This window comes from Salarias fasciatus, chromosome 12 (assembly GCF_902148845.1).
Source record: "Salarias fasciatus chromosome 12, fSalaFa1.1, whole genome shotgun sequence".
Classification (NCBI taxonomy): domain Eukaryota; kingdom Metazoa; phylum Chordata; class Actinopteri; order Blenniiformes; family Blenniidae; genus Salarias; species Salarias fasciatus.
The window spans coordinates 4,843,114-4,863,390 of record NC_043756.1 but is presented as its reverse complement, the minus strand read 5'-3'; the positions used below and the strand labels follow the sequence as shown (position 1 = coordinate 4,863,390).

Below are 20,277 nucleotides of genomic sequence, written 5' to 3'. Positions count from 1 at the left end.
GAGGTAATGTTGGAGATGGGGAACGAGTGGAGTCTTATGGGAGTAGTTTTCCTCACACTGCCGCTGCCCTATAGATTTATGTGATTTGGACGCGCCGTCTCTCTCCCTTTGATGAAATTCAATAGGCGGGCGAATGGTAAAGTGCTCCGAAGCTTTAAGATGATTGTCGAGTCTCCCCCCAAAGAAGAAACAACGGACCGGTTAGAGAGCGCGTGCGTTATTCAGCGTCATATAGTCATGCGTGGGAAAATATTCAGTAAAATAGTCAAAAAGAAATAATATTTGAGTGAAAACAAACCACTAAGTGAATGAATTTTATTTCAATTTACCTGATGTGCAGCTGTTTAGTTCACTCTTTATCTTAAACCAGTCACCACCATGTGATCCATTACAATTTAACCAACTGGTAGAAAGTAAAAAAACAAAATACAGGACGCTCAAAGTCTCTGAACTCTGGTTTCTAGAGTCAAACACTGTTCTGTTCTTTTGTCAGTTGAAAAGTGGTTGCAGACCTGATAGCAGTTAACTGACGAATAGCAACCAGAAAAGTGAGGGAACCATTGAATAGCAGTGAGAAAAACAACAGACGTGAATCTGCAATAAAGAAAAAGAGTGAGGCCCGTGAAGAGGAAAGAGGTTCACCGTCATGACGCTGATAGTCGTCTGTTTCCATGTTAGTTTACAGACACTCTCTCAAACTGTGTCCTCATGCAGTTCGACTATTAAAAGAGCTTCATTAATAGTCGGCGTGCAGGAAGATCAGGACCTTTATGCGCCTCGTTAAAAGATTAAAGAGTGCATCCCGTTGTTGTTGGTGGTGGCGGTTGTGGAGCTGACAGATCGTCTTCCAGCGTCCTCCAGGCCTCCCTGCAGGTCCCGGCCCGGCCCGGGACTTTGAAGGCGAGCTGTTGAGATTCAGCAGACAAACGGTCCTCCGGGGACCTGACATCATTAGAGCGGAGAGCAGATCCCCGCTCTTCCTCTGCCTCGGTGAGGGAAGCAGAGAGATGAAGGGAAAAAAAAAAAACCGGCAGGATGGAGCGAGGAGGAGTGGAGGGCGAGTTTAAGCAATGCAAGGTCAAGATCGCGGCACAATTACCCTGGCAGCGCCGTGCCCTGGGAGGCCGAGGCCCCTGACTTCCCACCCTGCCGAGGTCGGCCGGGCCACTCCTCAAGACAATTAGCCTCACAATATTTTTGTCATTTCCACATTCACCACTCGCCTCCCTCTCTCTTCCTCGACTCCTTCACCTCCTGGCCTGCAAGGTACTTCATCTGCGATGCGCTCATTTCCATGTTTCCTGCAACTCGACGCGTGTATTTGTGTGTATTCGTTACCGTCGCAGTGTGTTTGCTGCCATCAAGTGGTGCGGTGAAAACGCCTCATGCGAGTGCTTTTTGGCCGACGGGGACCGAAGTGACACAAGGAGATTCCCTGGCGTCCTGTCGGAGATTCATGGCTTAGAACCATTTACCAAGGAACAACTGGAGTACGTGGAGAACATGCAAACTCCACACAGGAAAAGCCGTGAGCGCCGACCACCCACTCCACTGTGTAGCTCCTTTTATTATTGTTACAAGTAGTCGTAATAACTGTAGTATTGTTTTATGTTAACTTTTTTATGCCGTCATTATGAACATAATAACATTTTACTGGCGTAATATCTTCGAGATCCGGCCGTTTATTGAGCCGCACGCCCTTCCGCCAGGACTGGCTTCAGTTTGAGCGCAGCTATCATTCAATGGAGTCATGTTGAGATCCTTTGTATCTGAGATGCAGAGGCTCACAGCTGAGTTTGTTTATCCCCTGGACTCTTCCATGTGTTTCGCATCATGGTGGGATCCAGGAGACAGCTTCATCTAAGTGGGCTTCGCCAATTAGAATGCACAGTCAATCCGCCTGTAAGCTTATTAAATCACTATTATCCCTATTAACACAATGGACATGATCCTCCTCCACCAACTGCAACCTCATTTTATGTAGTATACATTGCAACACGCGGCGCCTGTCAGATCATCTCACGTCGTGAATACGCTCGCACAAACACACACACACACGCACACACACCAGGCGCACGCATAATTGTGCAGAAGCACTCGCAGATAGCGAGGCTCAAATCCCAGCGCATGTCAGCGTTTTGAGGGATCATATAGATGCAAATGCCGCCATGTAATTGCAGAAGCACTGGATCTGCGCTCTCAAGGCTAGATGCTGTCATGTCGGCGGCTGATTCCATCTGCTTTTCATCCTCTCTGTTTTTTTTCCAAAACCTGATTTCCATACCAACCCAAAGCTTTAGAATCCTCTCATCTTATCAGCCCTCCTCCTCCTCCTCCTCCTCCTCCTCCTCCTCCTCCTGTTCAAGCTCCTCCACCAGTCTTTTCTGGTCCAGGGAGGAGTGATGGAGCTGACAGCAAATAGGCAGATGTCATATAGCTGAACACCAAAGTGACAGTGAGGAGGCCTCCTGCACAGCAAACACACACACCCTGCTCGCCTCTCCTAAAGGTTCCCACTACTCTCCTTAATACCTGACAAATGTAGCCACTCTTCACGGCAGCACGTTGCAGTTCGGAAAGAGGAGATCCAGCCACCCTTCCCCTATACGCCATTAATTCCACTTTTGGTCCCTGGTGCCTTTTCCCCAATTTCCTTCTGCAAAAAGAAAAAAAGAAAAAAGTCTTCTCCCTCCCCTCGCCGCCTCTTTTGACCTCCCATTATTCTCAGCAGGCGTCATATTTTTGCATGTCAGGTGTTGCAGGCGGCATGCTCTCTGCATCTGGGCTCACGGGGATTTAAAACATTCCCTCTGCAGGCCTGCATACAGAGATAGATAAAAGCCAGTGTGACGGCAGTGCGATGCGTTACCAATCTACCAATTTGCTGCGAGTCAAAAGAGCGATGATCCTTTGCTTTGGATAAACGACTTGGCTGGAAGGAAGTGCGAGGACGGGGACGATGCCAAGGCTTTTTTTTTTCCCCTCTCTCTCTATTTTTCTGTTAATGCAGTGATCGGGTGAATATTACATATGTAAAACCCCTGTTTTACTCGGTTTCTGTCATTTTATTTATTATTATTTAAAATTCTGCCTTTTTTTTTAACTTTTAATTTCATAATTAAGAGATGCATCAACAAATTTACAGATTATCTATTGAGAGTATGCTCTGTAATTTTCAGTTAAATTCCAAATGTGTAATTGTCCACATTTAGTTTATAGAGAAAAAAAGAAAATCTGAATTCCATGTAAAGTGTCACATGATGTGATATTCTATATACATCAGACTGACTCAACGTGATTGTTCACTTCTTGTAATTCTCCTTGCATTCCCGTCCTTTTTAAGACCTGCTCTTAATTTCTGCCAAACCAGACACCTGTGATCCATTTTTAACTCTGTTATCGTCCTCTCCACACTTTGCTCCCCTCATATTTATGGACGACCTCGCTGCAGTCTGGAGGACAGCTCTTCACACTTGATCAATTTGAAGTCACCTTTAAGCGCTTTTTCCCCCGTCAGTGCATGATCGCTTGGAGTCGACTTGATTCTGAATGCCGTTTACTCCAGGGGCGTCATTTCACACAAATTTCCTCCAGTATTGATGAATTAATGGAAGTTAAGCTGAGGTTTGATGCTGTGGAAATAATTATTTTATTGCAGAAAAGAAACAATCGTAAAAAGTGAGTAACCGGACCGGTATGTATAGTTTGGAGCTGCGTATTGTTACAAGCCGACACCTCAGCTCCCCTGCCTTCCCTTCCCCTCCTTCATCTACCACATAGCACTTCCTCCAGAATTTACTGGCGGTGTGTGTGCTGTGCAGGCATGAGATAACGTCCCAGAAGTTTTCCAAGGGCAGTACGAGTGCTCAGACATCAGAGGGAAGCCGCGTCGAGCCGAAGCTGATTCATTACATGTGTTGCATCTGCCTCCTATTAAAAAGCCCAGAGCACTCTGGCTGTCTCTGCCGGTGTCTCACTCTCACTCTCCGACTGCAAACTACTTCCCGAGACCTCGTCTCTCCTCCCTCCTCCAGAAGCCTCCATTCTCTTTCTTTCCCCTCCACTTCCAGTCGGTTCTGATGAAACGCCTTCTCTCCATGCAGATTAACTCCAGAACACACCGCTGCAGAGTTTAATCAGGAGCCTCTGAAGCCTCACACATCAAATATTTTACATCAAATGTCCAAAGTTTTATCACGTGTGAGCATTTTTCTTTTTTTTTTCAGTTGAAACGAGCCAGTTGTGCTCACTGTGCTGTCTTTTTGCTTGGTTTTCTCGGGACGATGGCTTCACTTTCTAGTATTTTGTTGAACCATACTGTACATATGCTGGTGTTGACATTTTGACCATCATCTGCTTAAGGAAAATTAATTTACCTGAATTTTTTGCGTCACCGAGTCACTTCTTCTCCAGTTGTTCCTTCGTCTGGTTGAGTTGAGCGACTAGATGTACCATCGTGTCGCAACGGGAAAAGCAAGAAAACAGCACCTAACTGTTCATATTGGGTTATAATTATTTAGAATGGATCGTGATTATTGTCCTTCTAACAACCGAATTAAAGAGAGCCACAGTTCTTGGTTGTTCCCGATGCTTTAATGCCTGAAAAGCTTTTATGGGAACATGTACAAATCACTGTGGAAAGAAACTAATTGTTGGAATTTTCCTTGTTTTTTCTTGCTTTCATTAGAAATATAATGTGATTTCATGTTCTCGTGGGTCATAACTATGAACAAACGAAAGCATTCGTTAAGGAAATTAAATATAATTGTTTTGTGTCTAGTTGACGCTCGCGTGCTTCAGTTATTGGTCTGTAGTTCCCTGCAAATTCATCAACACTAAAGCTCCAGCATTTGGATTATGGGGGCATAGTTTTACTAAAATATCCCCAAATTCTGAATATTATTTTAACCCGGTCTCTTATTTAATTCCCAGTCTAAAGTTAAACCATCTGGAAGTTTGAGACTGCTCATCAGCTGCCATTTTTTTAATCACTTGCTCATTTCCTTTCACTCCACAATCTCATCTTCGGTGTTTTAATTATGTCGTGGTGAACGATAGTTTTAGGTGTGTGTGTGTGTGTGTGTGTGTGTGTGTGTGTGTGTGTGTGTGTGTGTGTGTGTGTGTGTGTGTGTGTGTGTGGCATGCGCACTCATGCATGTGTGATGTTTGGTGGACTTGTTAAAAGGCGCGCGTGTCGGCTGCAGCTGATAATTATTTCAGATTACATTAAAGGAAATTAAACATTTCTTAAAGTAGGTGTGAGGGTGACAAAGTTATCAAGTGCACGCGCAGGAGAGGGTGTGAATGTTGCACTTCCAAAAAAACATAGTTTTTTTTTTTTTTCCCCCGACTGTTAATAAGATCATTTTTAAGTGTTAAAAAATAATTACTGGTGTTACAGCAGTGGCTGTGCAGAGATCGGCGTCGCCGCCGTGCCCGGCGATCAACATAATCCGGAGTGAAAAGTGTGGAATTTATCAGTGTGAAAAGTGATTGGTAATATCAACACTCCTTATCATTTATACAAACATGATGTGTGAAGTGGTAGAAACTGGCCCGATCGGAGACAAACATCTACGGGTTACTTGTTTGTTTAGTGTGTGACCCACTTCAGGGAGTGGTGGATGTTTTTCAGAGCGGTGTTGAAGTTGTGGAAATCTCCGTGTGCGGCGGGCCGAGCAGTCGTTTCGACATCTGTCTGGACCGCCGATCCGTCCCACCAACAGACCCTTATCGGCCGATAAGAGTGTTTACGCTGGCCTTATCTCTGCCCGTTTAATGGTTATGGAGTAGAGTCATAAATGATAATTCCTCCCCACATATGCGCCTGCGATAGTTGCAGCGTGCCTGCGGTCTTTACGGTCACGGCCTCAACGCAGAAAACTCTTTGACCTGAAAGTTACAATCAATACTTGGGTTCAAATCTTGCGATGAAAAATATTTTTGCTCTTCTATTTACAGTCAATAGTTACAGCCAGCAGTCATTATCTCTGCATTAAGCTTAATTTCAAGCTTAGCTGATGCGCGAGTAGCGTTCGCTTATTTTATGCAACATTTTGAAGTGAAAATATAAAGTTTTCATTGTGATTTAGTGTGTTTACACGACAACGGCGCCACTGGAAATGCAACTTTTTGACTCCGTCGTCGTACAAACTGGGTAAAATCTATTTTTTATTAATGCTTGGACTCCGTCTCGGTGTGGACAGAGGAAAACACAACTTTACGGAAGCGCTGTTACTGTGCAGAAGAAATTCTAATAGGTTGTTTGAATACAATATTAATGTATCGCTGTGCATAAACACGCTGACTGAACCAAACATGTTCGCCATACTGTGAAAATTTATCCATTTTCATCAAGAGAATTAGTTTATTTTTTTTAAAAACGACGTACAATTTTGTGGCTTTTCATTACCTTGAGTATTCTTCTGTGGCTATTAAAAAATCTGCCTTAATAATCAGTCATTTGAGAGATACACTTGAACATGCTCGAAAGTGAATGAATAACTTTTCCTCCTGCTCTACAAAAGGTTTTGCTGACCACAAACTGTGAATGTACTGCAGCCCTCCTTTTTGATGTCAAAGTGAACTTTGACTTGCAAATAATCATAAGTAGAGAAGAAAAAAGGACCAATATGAATACCATTTGAATTTCTCTGTAAGCGCGCATAAATTTCTCCAAATTCTCCGACTGCCTGCAATGCAAATAGCATCCGTAAAAATCAAAGCGGTGCTCTTCCTTTTTTTTTTTTCTTTTTTAAACAGAAGCAAGTGGGAGGATCTACACAACGCTGGCATCAGAAGAGAAGAGTACAGCGCAGACGACGCGTAGCGTCGGTCCGCGCTCTCCTTCCAACAGCATCATTAGCATTTCGACATCGTGGGTCTAATTGTTGTTGGGAGCTTGGGAGAAATGGCTGCTTTGGAGTGGGAGTCGAGAGGGAGGGGAGGGAGGGGGCTCCCGCTATAAGGCCTTGTGCTTATCAGTGAAGGGCAGATACTATTCCTATGGTCCTGGCTGACAGGTGAGGTGTGTGTGTGTGTGTGTGTGTGTGTGTGTTGCAGTTGTCAGTGAACCCCCGGGACAGGTACTGAGGGATGGGTTCATATTTGAGAGCGAGTGCATCTCCCCTTCCTCCTCTCCCCGCCTTGTTCCCCTGCTCCCCCAGGAGGCATATGGTGAGAGTGATTGGATAGACCCGGGGCCCGCGGGGACTGCTCCTCTCCCCAGTTCATCTGTTGTAGACGGGGCCCTGCGGGACTCCGAGGCTCTCCCGAGGTCCCAGTTGGCGAGGAATCAGGCCGAGGAGGCGGCTCGGCTTTCAGGTTGACTGCTTTGTTACGGCGCCGGGCGGCAGCGCCGGCCACCCCAGTTAGCTTAACACTCCGAGGCTCCGAGGACACATGCCAAACGGCTAATAGGTCACGCCCTGGAATTTATTTGCTCCGTACCTCATTTGTAGGCCGTGTTGCTTTTAATCTGTCCGGTCTTGTCCCGGTGTCATTGCTCAGAATAGAAACACCGTCTCACTGCAATTTCACAGGCTCATATTTGTAAAACAGCTCACAAATGCGATGTAGTTCTGAGTGCAGTGGGGAGAGCGAGAGAGTTATGGGGGCATTTTAGGCCTTGTATAATATGTGTATCCCTTTTTATGTGGTCATTTATTATAAGGCGAGCTCTATGAATAATGTATGATTAAAAGGCATAATGGATACACTGGGACTCGTCAAAATAAAAGCAAAAATCCATTTGCTCTCCCTGTAGTAAATCCACTAGCTTGTCCTTGGGCTAATTTCCAACTTGGGACTTGGTGGGGGAGTGAGTGCATGTCTTGATTGCGATTTCAGGGAAGGGAGGTGTTGGTTGTGTTGTAAAGTGAGAGAGTGAGAGCCAGGCAGGAAAGGAGAAGGAAAAGTGAAATGACACATGGACGAGGAACAAAGCCCAGAACCCCCCCCCCATCTCTCTCTCTCTCTCCCTCTCTCTCCCTCCCTTCCTCTGCTTCCCTCACTCTTGTCTCTGTCTCTCACCGTCTTATAGCTCCTTCCCCTTGCCTCAAAGCAGCTGCCACTTCTGAGCCTGAAGAAAATGAAGGCAGATGAATCAATTTGGCCTGTGGCCCTAAAGTGCACTTGTCTGCGCCCCGGCTCGGGCGGGGGGGATAATGAGCCGATAGATTGAGCCGGTGCTGGAGCCCGGCACTAAGCGCCGAGGTGCCTCCGCCTGCCTCACCACCGGGCCACCGTCACACACACACACATATATACACATACCGCCAATGCCTCCTTGAGCAGCGGCAGCAGTCTGTCGCTGGGTTAATGGGGGTGAGGGTCCTTTGCGCAGGACACTTTTCAGAACAAATTAGAGGAAGGATCTGTATCCGTCATCTTCAGCCCTCCCTGCATTGCCCTTCGTCTCCTCCTCATCGCGTACGTGGGAAGACCTGAGAGTAGAATAGAGCGCGGTAGTGTTGCGCAAAGGAGCATCAAGATAGAAAGGGGCGGGGTGGGTGGGGGGCAAGGTCCAAGATCCCAGGGTAATGAGGACTGACACCGGGACATGGCTGAGGCACAGCCTCCCTCAGCACTGTTGACAGGTGATGGCAGGCCGGGGAAGAGACGAGGCGAAGTGAAAGGAGCCGGAGCACGGGGAGGGAAAGCGAGGTCAGAACTAACAGCTTCTCAGATTTGAGGAGGGAAAAGGTGGGAGACCGTGCAGCCGTCCGATGCCTCCCCCCAAAACCCCCTGCAAGGTGTAGAAGGGGGGAGGATCAAAGGAGCAGGACAACAAAGCATCACCCGCCAGCCTCAAGCCAGCTCCCCGCTGACGAGCCGCAGATTGATCGACACTGCGAGGGGAGCGAGGCGGAGTGAATGGAAAAGGGAAAGTTAGCCAAGCCTAGCGTGAACTGATGTGAACCGTCGCCGTTTCCGTCAATGCCTTGACTACCCCTTTCCGAGCTTTGTGACTTCACCCAGGGTTAGAGCAGTATAAATGAGCAGGCCCAAGTCGGCACTGCTCAACTTGGGGGGAAATTAAGATGCTGGAGGGCCCTTTGAAGATAATTAAAGAGCACAGAGCGGCAGCCTCCAGAGACGGACTGCAGACATGTTCAATACCGAGACTAATGGAGCTAATTTCCAGTACATTATTCATGTAAAACACAGGCTTTCACTTAGCTATGTTTTTTTTTTCTATTCCTCTTGTATCTGTCGTAGTAACTCATCATCCCACCCACCGCCACCACCCCACATCTAATACACACGTACATGTACACGCACACAAAGATTACTTACATTTACTTGCTGCTTCAGCCTGATTAACCCCACCTCAGTACTCCACAGATTGAAGAAACTTTATCCACGCAGAAAAACCTGTAACTCTTGAGAACTGCTTGTCGGCCTAGAACAGCCCCCTTGAGGTTGGCTGGACTGTCTTTCAGTCGTATTCCCTTGGGGGATTGGCGCTATGACCTTGGATTTTGTCATGACTGGAAAACAGTCACATTTCTGGAGGGAACATGAGCACCCCCACCCCCACCCCCCCAAGCTCAATAACTTGTCCTTTTACATTAACGAGTAGACAAAAAAGGGAAAAACAACACATGAAAGCTGTACAATTGGGAGCTTAGGGCCAATTAAGCACCTCCCCAGACAGGAAATTAGTTCCTACCTTAATCACAGGCAGTCGAGGTTGCCAATCTTTTGTCAGAGTTGGTGAATTCCTGCCTAGATCAATTGCTATTCTGTCCCATTGAACTGCAGCATGGGGAGCGTTCCTTGTACGCTACATCATTAACCTAGGTGCCTAATTAGATGCTGTGCTCTGATCAATAGCCAAATTGATTGCTGACTGGGTAATGTAGCCCTGGGCCCCAGAGGAGACGGAAACACTTTGGGCGCCTTCAGGAATTTGTCAGAAACACTGATGCTGGGTAAACAAAGTAATCAACGGCAGCACTTGAAGGCGACGTGACGGTGACTGTACCCCAATGTCTCCGTCGCCGTTGCTCGCCTTCCTGCTAAGGAGGGATTGCTCTCTTTGTGCTCTCCTTGAGAGGAGGAAATCAAAAGGGCCACCATCTATTTTGAGATTCAAGGAGTGATTAGACCGACGGCGGAGTGAGGGAGGCAGAGGGAGCGACGGGTAGAGGTGGAAGTCAAACCTGATTAGGCCCACCTGCCAGGTTTCTCTCCCTTCCATCTCTGCACCCTGATTGCTCGGCTAACCCCCCCCCCCCCCCCCCCTCCTCCCGAACCACTCACTCCACCCAACCCCAGTCCTGTCACTATTGACCTCAGTGCACCACTAATGCCCCTTGGCCAATCAGCATGCCTGCCCTGGTGGCAGCAGGGTAATTAAAAGCGAATTGTGTCTACTTGGCATGTGAGCTGGTGGGCACGAGGGTAGACAAACACTCTCTCCCTGCCACCCTGCCTCCCTCCCTCTCTCCCAGCCAGGTGGTAGCGTACAGGACCTGTCAGATTAGCTGATGACCCTTTTAATTCTAGCCCAGCCGGGGGCCATAATTGATATTTACCGGGAAAGGTTAATTGTAGCAGTGATCTGCTTAAATTACAGTGGAGATCAGGAGACCAGGGCCAGACACCACACTTTCCACCGGGGGAGCTGCTACACGCAAACTGCTACTCAAATGGATTACACCCTGCGGCCATCGCGGCCGCACTCCAAGGTGGGGAAGCGGCGCGGGACGCTGCGATTGGCTGGTGCTGCACCGGCGCTGCGTCTTCCTTGCTGAGTTCGCCAACCTCCCATCTGGCTGGGAATTTGGGCGCACGCCAACCGAGGGACTTGATGGCCTGCAATAAAACAAGCCATCCATGTTGGCTGTAGGGTTACCATGATGTCAGCTGCACAGCACACATGCTCATGTTGTATGTTTAAGTTGCTAACAGTGGATGGTAAATTATCTCAATAGATTTGTCTCACACACTTGGTGTTGCCGTCTTTTTTGCTTGTCGTTTTGCCTTTTACTGCTCTCAAGAGGCTTAAGAGTTAGTGAGCTAATGCTTCTTAGCTAACGGGATGATAATATTAGCTTAGTAATATGCAAATTAATGCTACACTGAGTATAGCATTGTTGTATGCATATGTCTGTGTGTGTTGGGTTTTTTTGGGGTTTCTTTTTGCATTTAGCCAAAGTACAAACTGACAGAGCGACTCTGTGTTTCTTGTCATGTTCATAAGAGAAAGAGGTGCAGCCCATTAAATGTGTGTTGGAGCCGCTTGTTGCTGTGTTGTCATGCATCGCCGCCTGGTTAGAGGTTGTAGTGACTGACAGGAAATGATATCATCTGGAGCATGAGACATTGTTGTGCAAGTGATGGTTTTGTTTTTGCGCCGTGATTTATTGCGCTGTCTGGAGTTTTGATCTAAAATGGATTGTTTTGTCCCCAGCGGCTGTGCCCGGTGTGAAGCTCTTGTAATTCTCCCAATAAACACAAACCGATGTCAGAGGTCACATGACGATCGATGCACAATCCCCCAAAAGTAACTGTTGCCTTTCATTTACTAACAAACCAAGCAAATTACTGACTTAGAGAATAACTCAACACATAATTATTATAACAACGCACAAGTATTGAATTGTGGGTAATTAATACCAGCTGTTTAATCAGTAGAAAAGCAGTGATGGTGGGTTCTTTGTTTTTTGTGTTTTGTTTTTAACTAGTGCAGTTTTTTTGTTGTTGTTTTTTTTTTTGGCTGCCCTCTTGTAAAAACAATATTGTGTTGGATTCTTTGTTATTTTTCATCAAGGAAGTTCCTTGCAGCCATAGTTTTCTTTTCAAACAATTAAATATTTATGTGTATATTCCATAAAAATTGAAATGATTGCAGCTTTTATAGGGAGATGGTTTAGCAGCACGGGCTGACTCGGGGTCACGTATGTCTACTTTTCCAATGTATTCCTGTGAAAAAAATGAGAAAGGAGACAGGATTTGTTTATTTGTTGCATCTATGCAAGGGAGATTAGTTTTTCCCAACTTCAGTCTTCATGACAGAAGCTAAATGTTACATCTAAGTGTTCATGTCTTGTGGGCATCTGCCGGTTTCGGCCAGAATGAACTGAAATCTAACAGCTACCCTGGCCAGCTGCCAACGCTCTATACCATTGTATACATAATTTTTCAACTTGATTTCATGGACATTGACATGTTTTCTTCTTCTTATTCTGTTTTCATACATTTGATGGTCCATTGGACGCAATCCATCTTTCTATATCGCTTTATCTAACTTCACTGGAGTCAGTTTCAGCCGACTGGCGGCGACGGCAGTGTACACAGTTGTGTATCACAGAGCAAATACAAAGGGAAAGGGACTCGAACACTCTCAGATTAATATCTACGGACAATCTGGATTGAAAAATTAAAATCTAATACATGCTTTTGGACTGTGTGAGGAGGCTGGAGGTTGAGCAGATGAGCATATTGTAAGCACAGAGATGCAGACACAGAAAATCTTCAAGCCGAATGTGGACTCAAACCAACGAGTGCCGACCACTATGGAGCTGGACATCCTCCAGCATTGCATATGCTGATTTTTTACGGCTACATTGAACACAAAATATAAAGTTAAAAGCATTTTTTTGAAACTTTTTTTGCATGAAAATGTAATGCTCAGCCATACAGTATCACATCAGTCGTCATGTTGTCATTTTGTAAGATTGTTTGTCGATAATCAGGTTGTGATGATGCTACTGAATGATAATAGATGCACTGAGGGAACATTTAACATGTTTAAATGGTCAACGCAAAATGTGCATGTCTTTCATCCAGTCGTGCTCAAAGAGATTCATATCAGTTCACAGGTGTTGATCAATACCAGTGACATGCAAATAACCTCTTCTCCAATAACCCCTTTGCTTTGCAATGATTATGTCACTTATAACACCAATTCATATATTTATTGCTGTAATGAATCACATGTAGCTGAAGGCAAAGCCTATTTCAGGAATCCAATAAATGAAAAAATTAAAATGCCAAGAATGTCTCTGGCATGGTCTTTGATATGTGGCCATTTGATACAACAATTTTAATCTTCTCCTTGCCACTTTATTAAAGTAGCAAGTCACTTGGCAGTAACTTAACATTATATCAGAGCGGCTTTTAGGATTATACTTTATGCCTCCCGAATGTTTAAAAAGTCGCCATAAATTCCTACCTCTCCGGCTATATTACCCCGCTGTAGAATGAGTGGCTTTCTTTATTAAGGAAGTACATTATTTAAAGATGGCCTCTTGTCTTTCCCGTAGATCAAACCTCTGGCACTGCGTCCGGTGAAAGTCAGCGAAGACGAGCCGGTGCAGGAGCTCGGTCGACCGCACAGGAGCAACTCCAAGGAGCAGCTTAGCGAGGTGAGTCGACGGCCGAGACCTTCCCCCCGCCCTCACAGATGTCCTGCAGAGAGCAAGGCTATCCGTTTTCACAGGGCAGGAGCAAAGAACCCCTGAGGTGGGATATAGAGAGCGGCCGGACGGCGGCGGCGCTGAGGCCGAGATCAGAGGACAGCCGGTTCAGTAGCTCCTGCTGTTCTCAGCTCGCACCTCGTAAAAAGTCCCCGTGCGATTGGGGGGGGGGGGGGGGGGGGGGGGGGGCCTGACTGGCAGGAAATGATTAGGCCGGGCGCTCAGCGCCACCCCCTCGGCCTGGCGTTACTTAAAAGCGCGGCGTGGGTAAATGTACACATGACCTGATGCGGCTCTGCCAGGTGCGGGCTGACCTTGCCAACCTCGAAATGGAGCGAGTTAAAGAAACCGTCCCAATTATGGCTTCACTGACATCCATATGCCAGCCCGTTTAGTGGCTGAGTAGGTGGCGAGGCAAAATGGAAGCCAGGCATCGCTGCAGCATAAGGGATGAAATAATGCAATTTAGATACAGGGGAAGTAATGAGAATTTATGCAAAATCCCAAGCGGCTCATTTTAAATGAATGTAGAAATATGCTTCCTAACTAATGCCTGTCAAGCAGGCCTCCCAAACCTAACTAAATTCAATCAGACTGTTCATTTAGCTGACGAAAGCAGGAGGAGGGAGAGCGCCAGAAAGAAGAGGAAGGGAAATGCGCCGCTTCCTTTTTCAACAGGGATAAAATGAGGGGAAGAAAAAGATTTTAATGAACTTATTAAAGACATTGTTTTAAGCTATTCAGTATTGCAATTGCAAATCCAGCCTGATGGGAAAAAAAAAAGGGGAAAAAAATCGCCCAGCCTATTTTATACCCCCATCTTCATTCTCTCTCTCTCTCTCTCTCCTTTTTTTTAATGTAAGCCTCACTGCTCGATGTCCCCCCTCTTCCCCGTGTACTATTTCTCTTGAATTTGTGTAACAGGCTGTCTTTTAATGAAAAAGTCAGGAGGAAGAGGCGGGCTTGTCAGATAAAAGACCGACGCTTGTTGACAGCTCTGGCAGGGATATACGACAAGCACTAAGAAGGAAGGTGGTGTGTGTGTGTGTGTGCCTGTATGTGTGTGTGTTGGGGGGGGGGGTTTACGAATGAAGGGGGCGGTGGAAGTGGTGGTGGTTGCGGTGAGGGTGGGGGGAGGAGGAGGAGGACGGGGGGGATAACTGTTGAAAATGGCACGCTGTAATCGCCGACGGTGTTAGATGTGGCATGTCTCTCTAATCTGCTGCCAAATAAATGGTGCACAGACGCTGATCGCTGTAGCCATGCCATCTATATCTATCTATCTCCCTCCCGCCGCCTGTCTTTACCTTTTCTTCTCTCTTTCTGTCTTCTCCTTATGGGACTCCGTCCTCCCCTCCGCTGGCTGCCTTCCACTCACTGAAGGCCGGGACGTGACACACAGCAAGATTCCTCACCAGCACCCTCATATTTCTTTCTTTTTTTTTTTTCTTTTTTTTTTTTTTTACCAGCTCCATGAAATCTCCACCGCCGCACTGAGAGCACCGCTAATTTTCGTAAAATGCGCTCCATCACATCAAAGTGGCTCCCCGGCTTTAAGAGCTCTTAACTAATGATGCCGCGTCGGCAACGAGTAAAATGGATTTCTCTTGTCTTACCGCCAAAGGAAATAGAGACAAATGCGACATGCGGACGCGCCCGCCTGCCCGCCTGTAAAAACAGTCATGCATCAATTTGGGAGCAGGGGGTGAAAAAAAAAATTGCAGGGGATGCTGTTTGTTCATTGCCATGGTCGGGTCTTTATCTGTTTATTTTGACTAGGTAATTGTGCCTGCAGTGCAGCGGGGCCCTGGCACTAAGCCACACAGGGATTAGGGAAATGCGAGGTGGTAGAGGGGGTGGGCTTCGCCGCATCTGTGTCCTGCGGAGGGGAGAGGGTGGCAGTTGCGGTGCTGTCACGGTTTCCAGCATCCCTCCATAGTCGCCGGAATTCAGCCATGCCCACCCACCTACCTGCCCCCCCCCCCCCCCCCCCCCCCCCCACCCCATCACCACAGGGGGGCAGAGCAGATCGTATCCCGTCCCTCGTCGCGATCGGCCCGCCTCCTGGCCGACCCGCAGCCGCAAAAACCAATAGTCTGGGTTAGGAGAAGATGAACTGGACCCTCCCCTCTTATCGCCATGTTTTTCTTTTCTTTTTTTTTTTTTTTTTTTTTTTTTTTGTAAGGAGAGTGGAGGAGGGGGCATGGAAATGGGGAGAGGATTAGGGGGTGGATTTAGCAACATTTCTCTTCTCCGGGGCTGTTTAGTTAACCCTTAAATGCCGCCGGCATCCGCCCCGTCCCTCCTCGCCACCAACCACCATAACCACCACACACACACACACACACACACACACACACACACACACACACTCATCTCCCTCCCTCCCCCACACTCCCTCTCTGGGGCGGGTTCTTAAATCCTTTTGAAGTCCTAAGCGCTGCAGAAATCCATTGAGAGCCATGTATAATGGCTTTTAAGAGAGAGTGTTTAGCTGTATGCCGACCCTATGGCTTATGAACCGCGGGCGTTTTAATGGATCCCCCCCCCCCCTCTTTCCCTCCCCTCTCTTCCTCCGTTCACCAACACTAAATCCAATGGATTGTCCCTCATTATCATTTAAATAAGCCTCTCTTTCTGCTCAGAATGCTCCAAGTTGAATGAACTCTACATCGTAAGGCTAATTCCAAATGGCCTTGGCCTCCGTCCACCTATGGACACAGGCACTCATACGCACAAGCACACACACACACACACACACACACACACACACACACACACACACACACACACACACACATTCAGATGCTCTGCCAACATGCACACACATTCTTTCTCTGGAAGGCACTTTTGGCCTTTTTTTTTTCTTTTTTTGTATCTGCACATTTCTGCCGTCGGTGCGGTTCCTCCCGCCGTCTCCTCCGGCCGCCGCTCCGGTTGCGAGCGGAGTGGGAATAGCCTTTTGATTCCCACAGAGCCCGCTTTCCGGTTCACGGCATGACTCCTCCCTAATCGTCACCGCGGGGGCCGTCCTGCGAATCAGAGGGGCACATAGGCGTTGATGAGGGCTGATGCCTCGAGCAGGTGTGGGAGAATGGATGAGGGGCGTTGGGAGGGTGCAAAACAAGAGAGGCGGCGGCGGCGGCGAAGGTGTGGGGGAGGTCGTTTTTGGATTGAAGGTGGACCTATGGATGAAATTGGTCTAGCAGAAAAGTCCCCTCCAGAGACCAGGGGGGGAGAAATTGCCAATCTAGACAGAGGAATAAAAGCAGTGAAAAGTGGAAGTGGAGGGAGGGATTTAGAGATTGGTATTCGTGCTGGGCGCTGACAGACAGCCGGAGAACAGAACAAAACCCGGCCTTTTCTGTCTCCATCCTGCTCTTGTTCGGCATTTAGAGGACTGCATTAGAAAACACAGGAGAAGTTTGAAGGGCCAAAACACCTTCCTAAATGCTGAAGAATGTACTTGTACTGAATACAAAGAGAGAGAGAGAGACTGCCAAAGCAAATCAGCAGAAATTTTTTTTTGATTGTGTCTTTACTCCACGTTTAGTAAATATAAAGGTGATATATTTCTCAACCGAAATGCAAAATAAATATTTTTTTGCGCATGTTAATTTGTAAATTATAGTCGTTGAAAGCTTGTTGATGCTATTCCTAATCAGCGCTGTTTGTTTTGCTCGCGAGGCAAACACTTGAAAAATGATAAGACAAAATAAGAATGGAAGCCAGCATCTTCAGCTGTGGGGTATCTGAGCTGTCACTCACGCACTGAACAACAATTTCTACATCAAGGTGTCTTTCTTTCAGTTTATCTACTGATGCAAGTGATGGATTTGCTTCCATGTGTCTGTCAATGTCAGAAGGCGCCCTTAAAGGTGCAGAAGCAGGTTTCAAACACATTTTAATTCACATTCAGCCCAGGTTCATGTTGAGTGTTCCGGACCGGGAAAATATTGCAATAGTGGCTTTTAAATGTAAAATTTTAAGTTGGTCTTTCTTGTGATGTTGAGTATATGTGATGAAAATGTCTATGTTTTTGCACAATCAAACATATAATAGCAAAAATTACTAATTATCGACATAAAGTCAAATTTAATAAGCTTTCTGGTGCAAAATGCAATGAAATATCCAGAAAAAAACTGTTATAGATGTTACGTGTGCTTGTTTTTAGAAACTCACCCTGGCAGCATGGCTTTGAGGCTCGTCTGATAGCAGCGAGGTACAGTGGATGTCTTTCATGGCAGCACGTCCGATATCTCAGCTCGGGTCTCAGAGTTGTGTTGTGTTCACTACTGTGAAGAAATTTGAAAAAAAAAAAAAAAACAAGTTTTTACACTTTGCTCGGTGGTTTGGCGGGCCAGATTTCAGCCTCCTGCAGGCTCCTTTTGGCACACGGGCCTCATGTTGGACACCTCTCTGGCTGAACTGCGACACAATCACACAGATTTTGAAACATAAGAAGAAAGACAAATAAGGAAATAAACACATAACGCAGGGTTGTTGTTGTTTCATCTCAGATTGCACATGTTGAGGTTTTCCCTCGTTATTTTCATGATCAGAACAACTTGAGCTAAGCGCCTTTGCGGGAAGCGAGCGATTGTTTCGACTCGTTGCGCAGACGGGAGTGAGCGGGAGTGATGTGTGCAGGCGCGGGGTACACGGCAGGGCGGCTAAAAGGTTAACGTGAATATTGATATTAAAGCGACGCTTCTTCATCATGTCTTGTGTGAGCGAGTGAAACGCTCCTTAAAGGTCATCCCTGTTCTCCTCTCTCTCCCTACAGACTTCCACTCACTCGCTGTCAGGCCGCGGCTACTCGGTAAGTGACATTTTCATGCTTCATAGCTTTACGGCAGAATTACAATCTCCAACGACCCGCTTTATGGCCCCGGCGCTCGACATTTTAATTATGTTAAATAGAGTAATGGAGAAATCATGATATTAGGAACATTAATTCTGGCTGACTGACTGATTAAATTGCGAGAAGGTGTCCTGCGCTACCTTGGCGAAAAGAGCCTCGTTTTATTGGCATCGATCAGCGGCGTTCGCCAGTGCTGCAATTTGGCTGTCAGAGTTTTATATCTTCCTCCAGCGACTGTCAGTGGAGGATCCTCTCCCGCGCTCATATCTGACAATATGCCTGAGAGCCTTTTCGCTTCTCGTGCTGTAAATACAATTTCTCAGCAGCGCCGGGATGCGCGTGCATCTCCACCTTCAGGAAGATCCACCGCAGTTGAAGGTGGCTCGTGATTTGCTGGGACTGGCTGATCATTATTGGGGAGTAAGTGAGACGTTGTTTAATCGTGGAACACGCAGGCTGTTGTTCGAGGTAAATGTGCCCCAGAGAAGTCTTTAGTGATGCCTCGCGGAACATCCGCCCGGTCCACACCAACGTACTACGCTCGCTCACAGATTGTCAGCACAGGACTATTTTTATCCCTTGAAAGCATCTGTTGCCTTGCCCCAGTGCGTTCTCCAACCGTGGATCTGTGCTCGTCCCCTCCCATTGTTCCAGTGATGTGTCTGGTCTCTGGGTAATACAGACAGCGGTCGTCCTTTATGTCCTTTGCTTAAAGCGGGACTCGTAAGAGGAGCATTCTTTAAAGCGTGCTACTTTTAGCTGATGAGTGGCATATGGCAGTTCTTATTGCAGCTTGGAAGCAATCATCCCGACAAACAAAACAACTATAAATGGTTTGTCATCCTTAATCTGCCTCAAAGGACTGCAGTTAAAGCACTGAACAAAGCTTAACTTCAAAAGACATTGATCTCTGCGAGATCTCTCTCTCTCTCTCCCTCTCTCTCTCTTTTTTTTTTTTATTTTGTTTTAATAGAACATGTCACATTCCTATTCCCCAGCGGCCGTAGACTCACAGATGGATGAAAACAAACAAGACCTTCCAAAAAAGCTTGTGGAGCCCTTTGGCTCGAGCTGTCAGTTTGAGTCGGCGGGGAACGAGGCCCTCTCTTTATCTAAAAAGAAGACGGCAGGAGTCAGAGGGAGAGAGAGAGAGAGAGAGCGAGAGAGAAGGGGTGCAGAGATGGAGGTGCACTTGGCTTGGAGGTGGTGGTGTGGGAGGCGGGCGGCGGGGGGGGGGGGGGGGGGCATTGTGCACGCTAAGCAAAGTCCAGTAACGAAGGCAGGAAGTTTGGTGTTGTCTGGCTCCCCTCTCCGTCTATCCAGTGGTGCTATCTGCAGCGCTCGTAGCCTCCAGGCGCCTCCTGGGTACTGAGCTCTGACTCTCAATCTGCTCCGCTGCCGGGCTCGCTTGATTTCTGGGGGCTGCTTATCTATGAGTGCTTCAGGCTTTACAGTATGATGGTTTTGAAGGGAGGGTGCACGGGGCGTGGGGTCAGGAGGGGTGGGGTGGGGGTGGGGGGGCTCTGGGGATCTGCCAGGCAGAGGCTGAGCGGGTGTGGGAGGGGGGGAGCAGGGCGAGGAGAAGACCAGGGGCTGAATGGAGAGAGGAAGCAGGGAGGCTGCGCATGTGGGTGGAGGGCCAGCTGTAAGTTGCGGAGGGTCAACGAGGCGGGCGCGGCGGTACAGTCGGTGCCACTGGCCACCAATAGCATGGCTGAGCTATCTGATGGTTCGCCTCTGGTGCTGATCGCCGTCTACATCTACAGTACAAATGAAAAAAAAAACAAAAAACAAAAACTGAAGCTGGTGGATGTGGGCTGGCTATCTGTCAGGAGGCAGGAAGGTTTGATGAGGGAATCTTTCCTGACAGTTTGTTTTCTACTTCTATGGGAGATAACGCCTCTTCTTGTTTATGCTTCCATATGTCTCCTTACTTATGTTGCCTGCCAGGCTTGAATGGCCTCATTTGAATGGTTTATGCAAGAA

General features: G+C 47.2%; 1 protein-coding gene across 11 annotated transcripts in view; it reads left to right on the top strand.

Moving 5' to 3' along the window:
• The window catches only part of fbrsl1 (fibrosin-like 1), a 298,333-nt gene that overhangs the window by 127,960 nt on the left and 150,096 nt on the right, over positions 1-20,277 (top strand). For all 11 annotated transcript variants that reach the window (XM_030104195.1, XM_030104194.1, XM_030104190.1 and 8 more), the window contains exons 3-4: positions 13,275-13,376; positions 18,214-18,249. In XM_030104195.1, the coding sequence (XP_029960055.1) occupies positions 13,275-13,376; positions 18,214-18,249 (138 nt within the window). The remainder of the gene's footprint in view (positions 1-13,274; positions 13,377-18,213; positions 18,250-20,277) is intronic.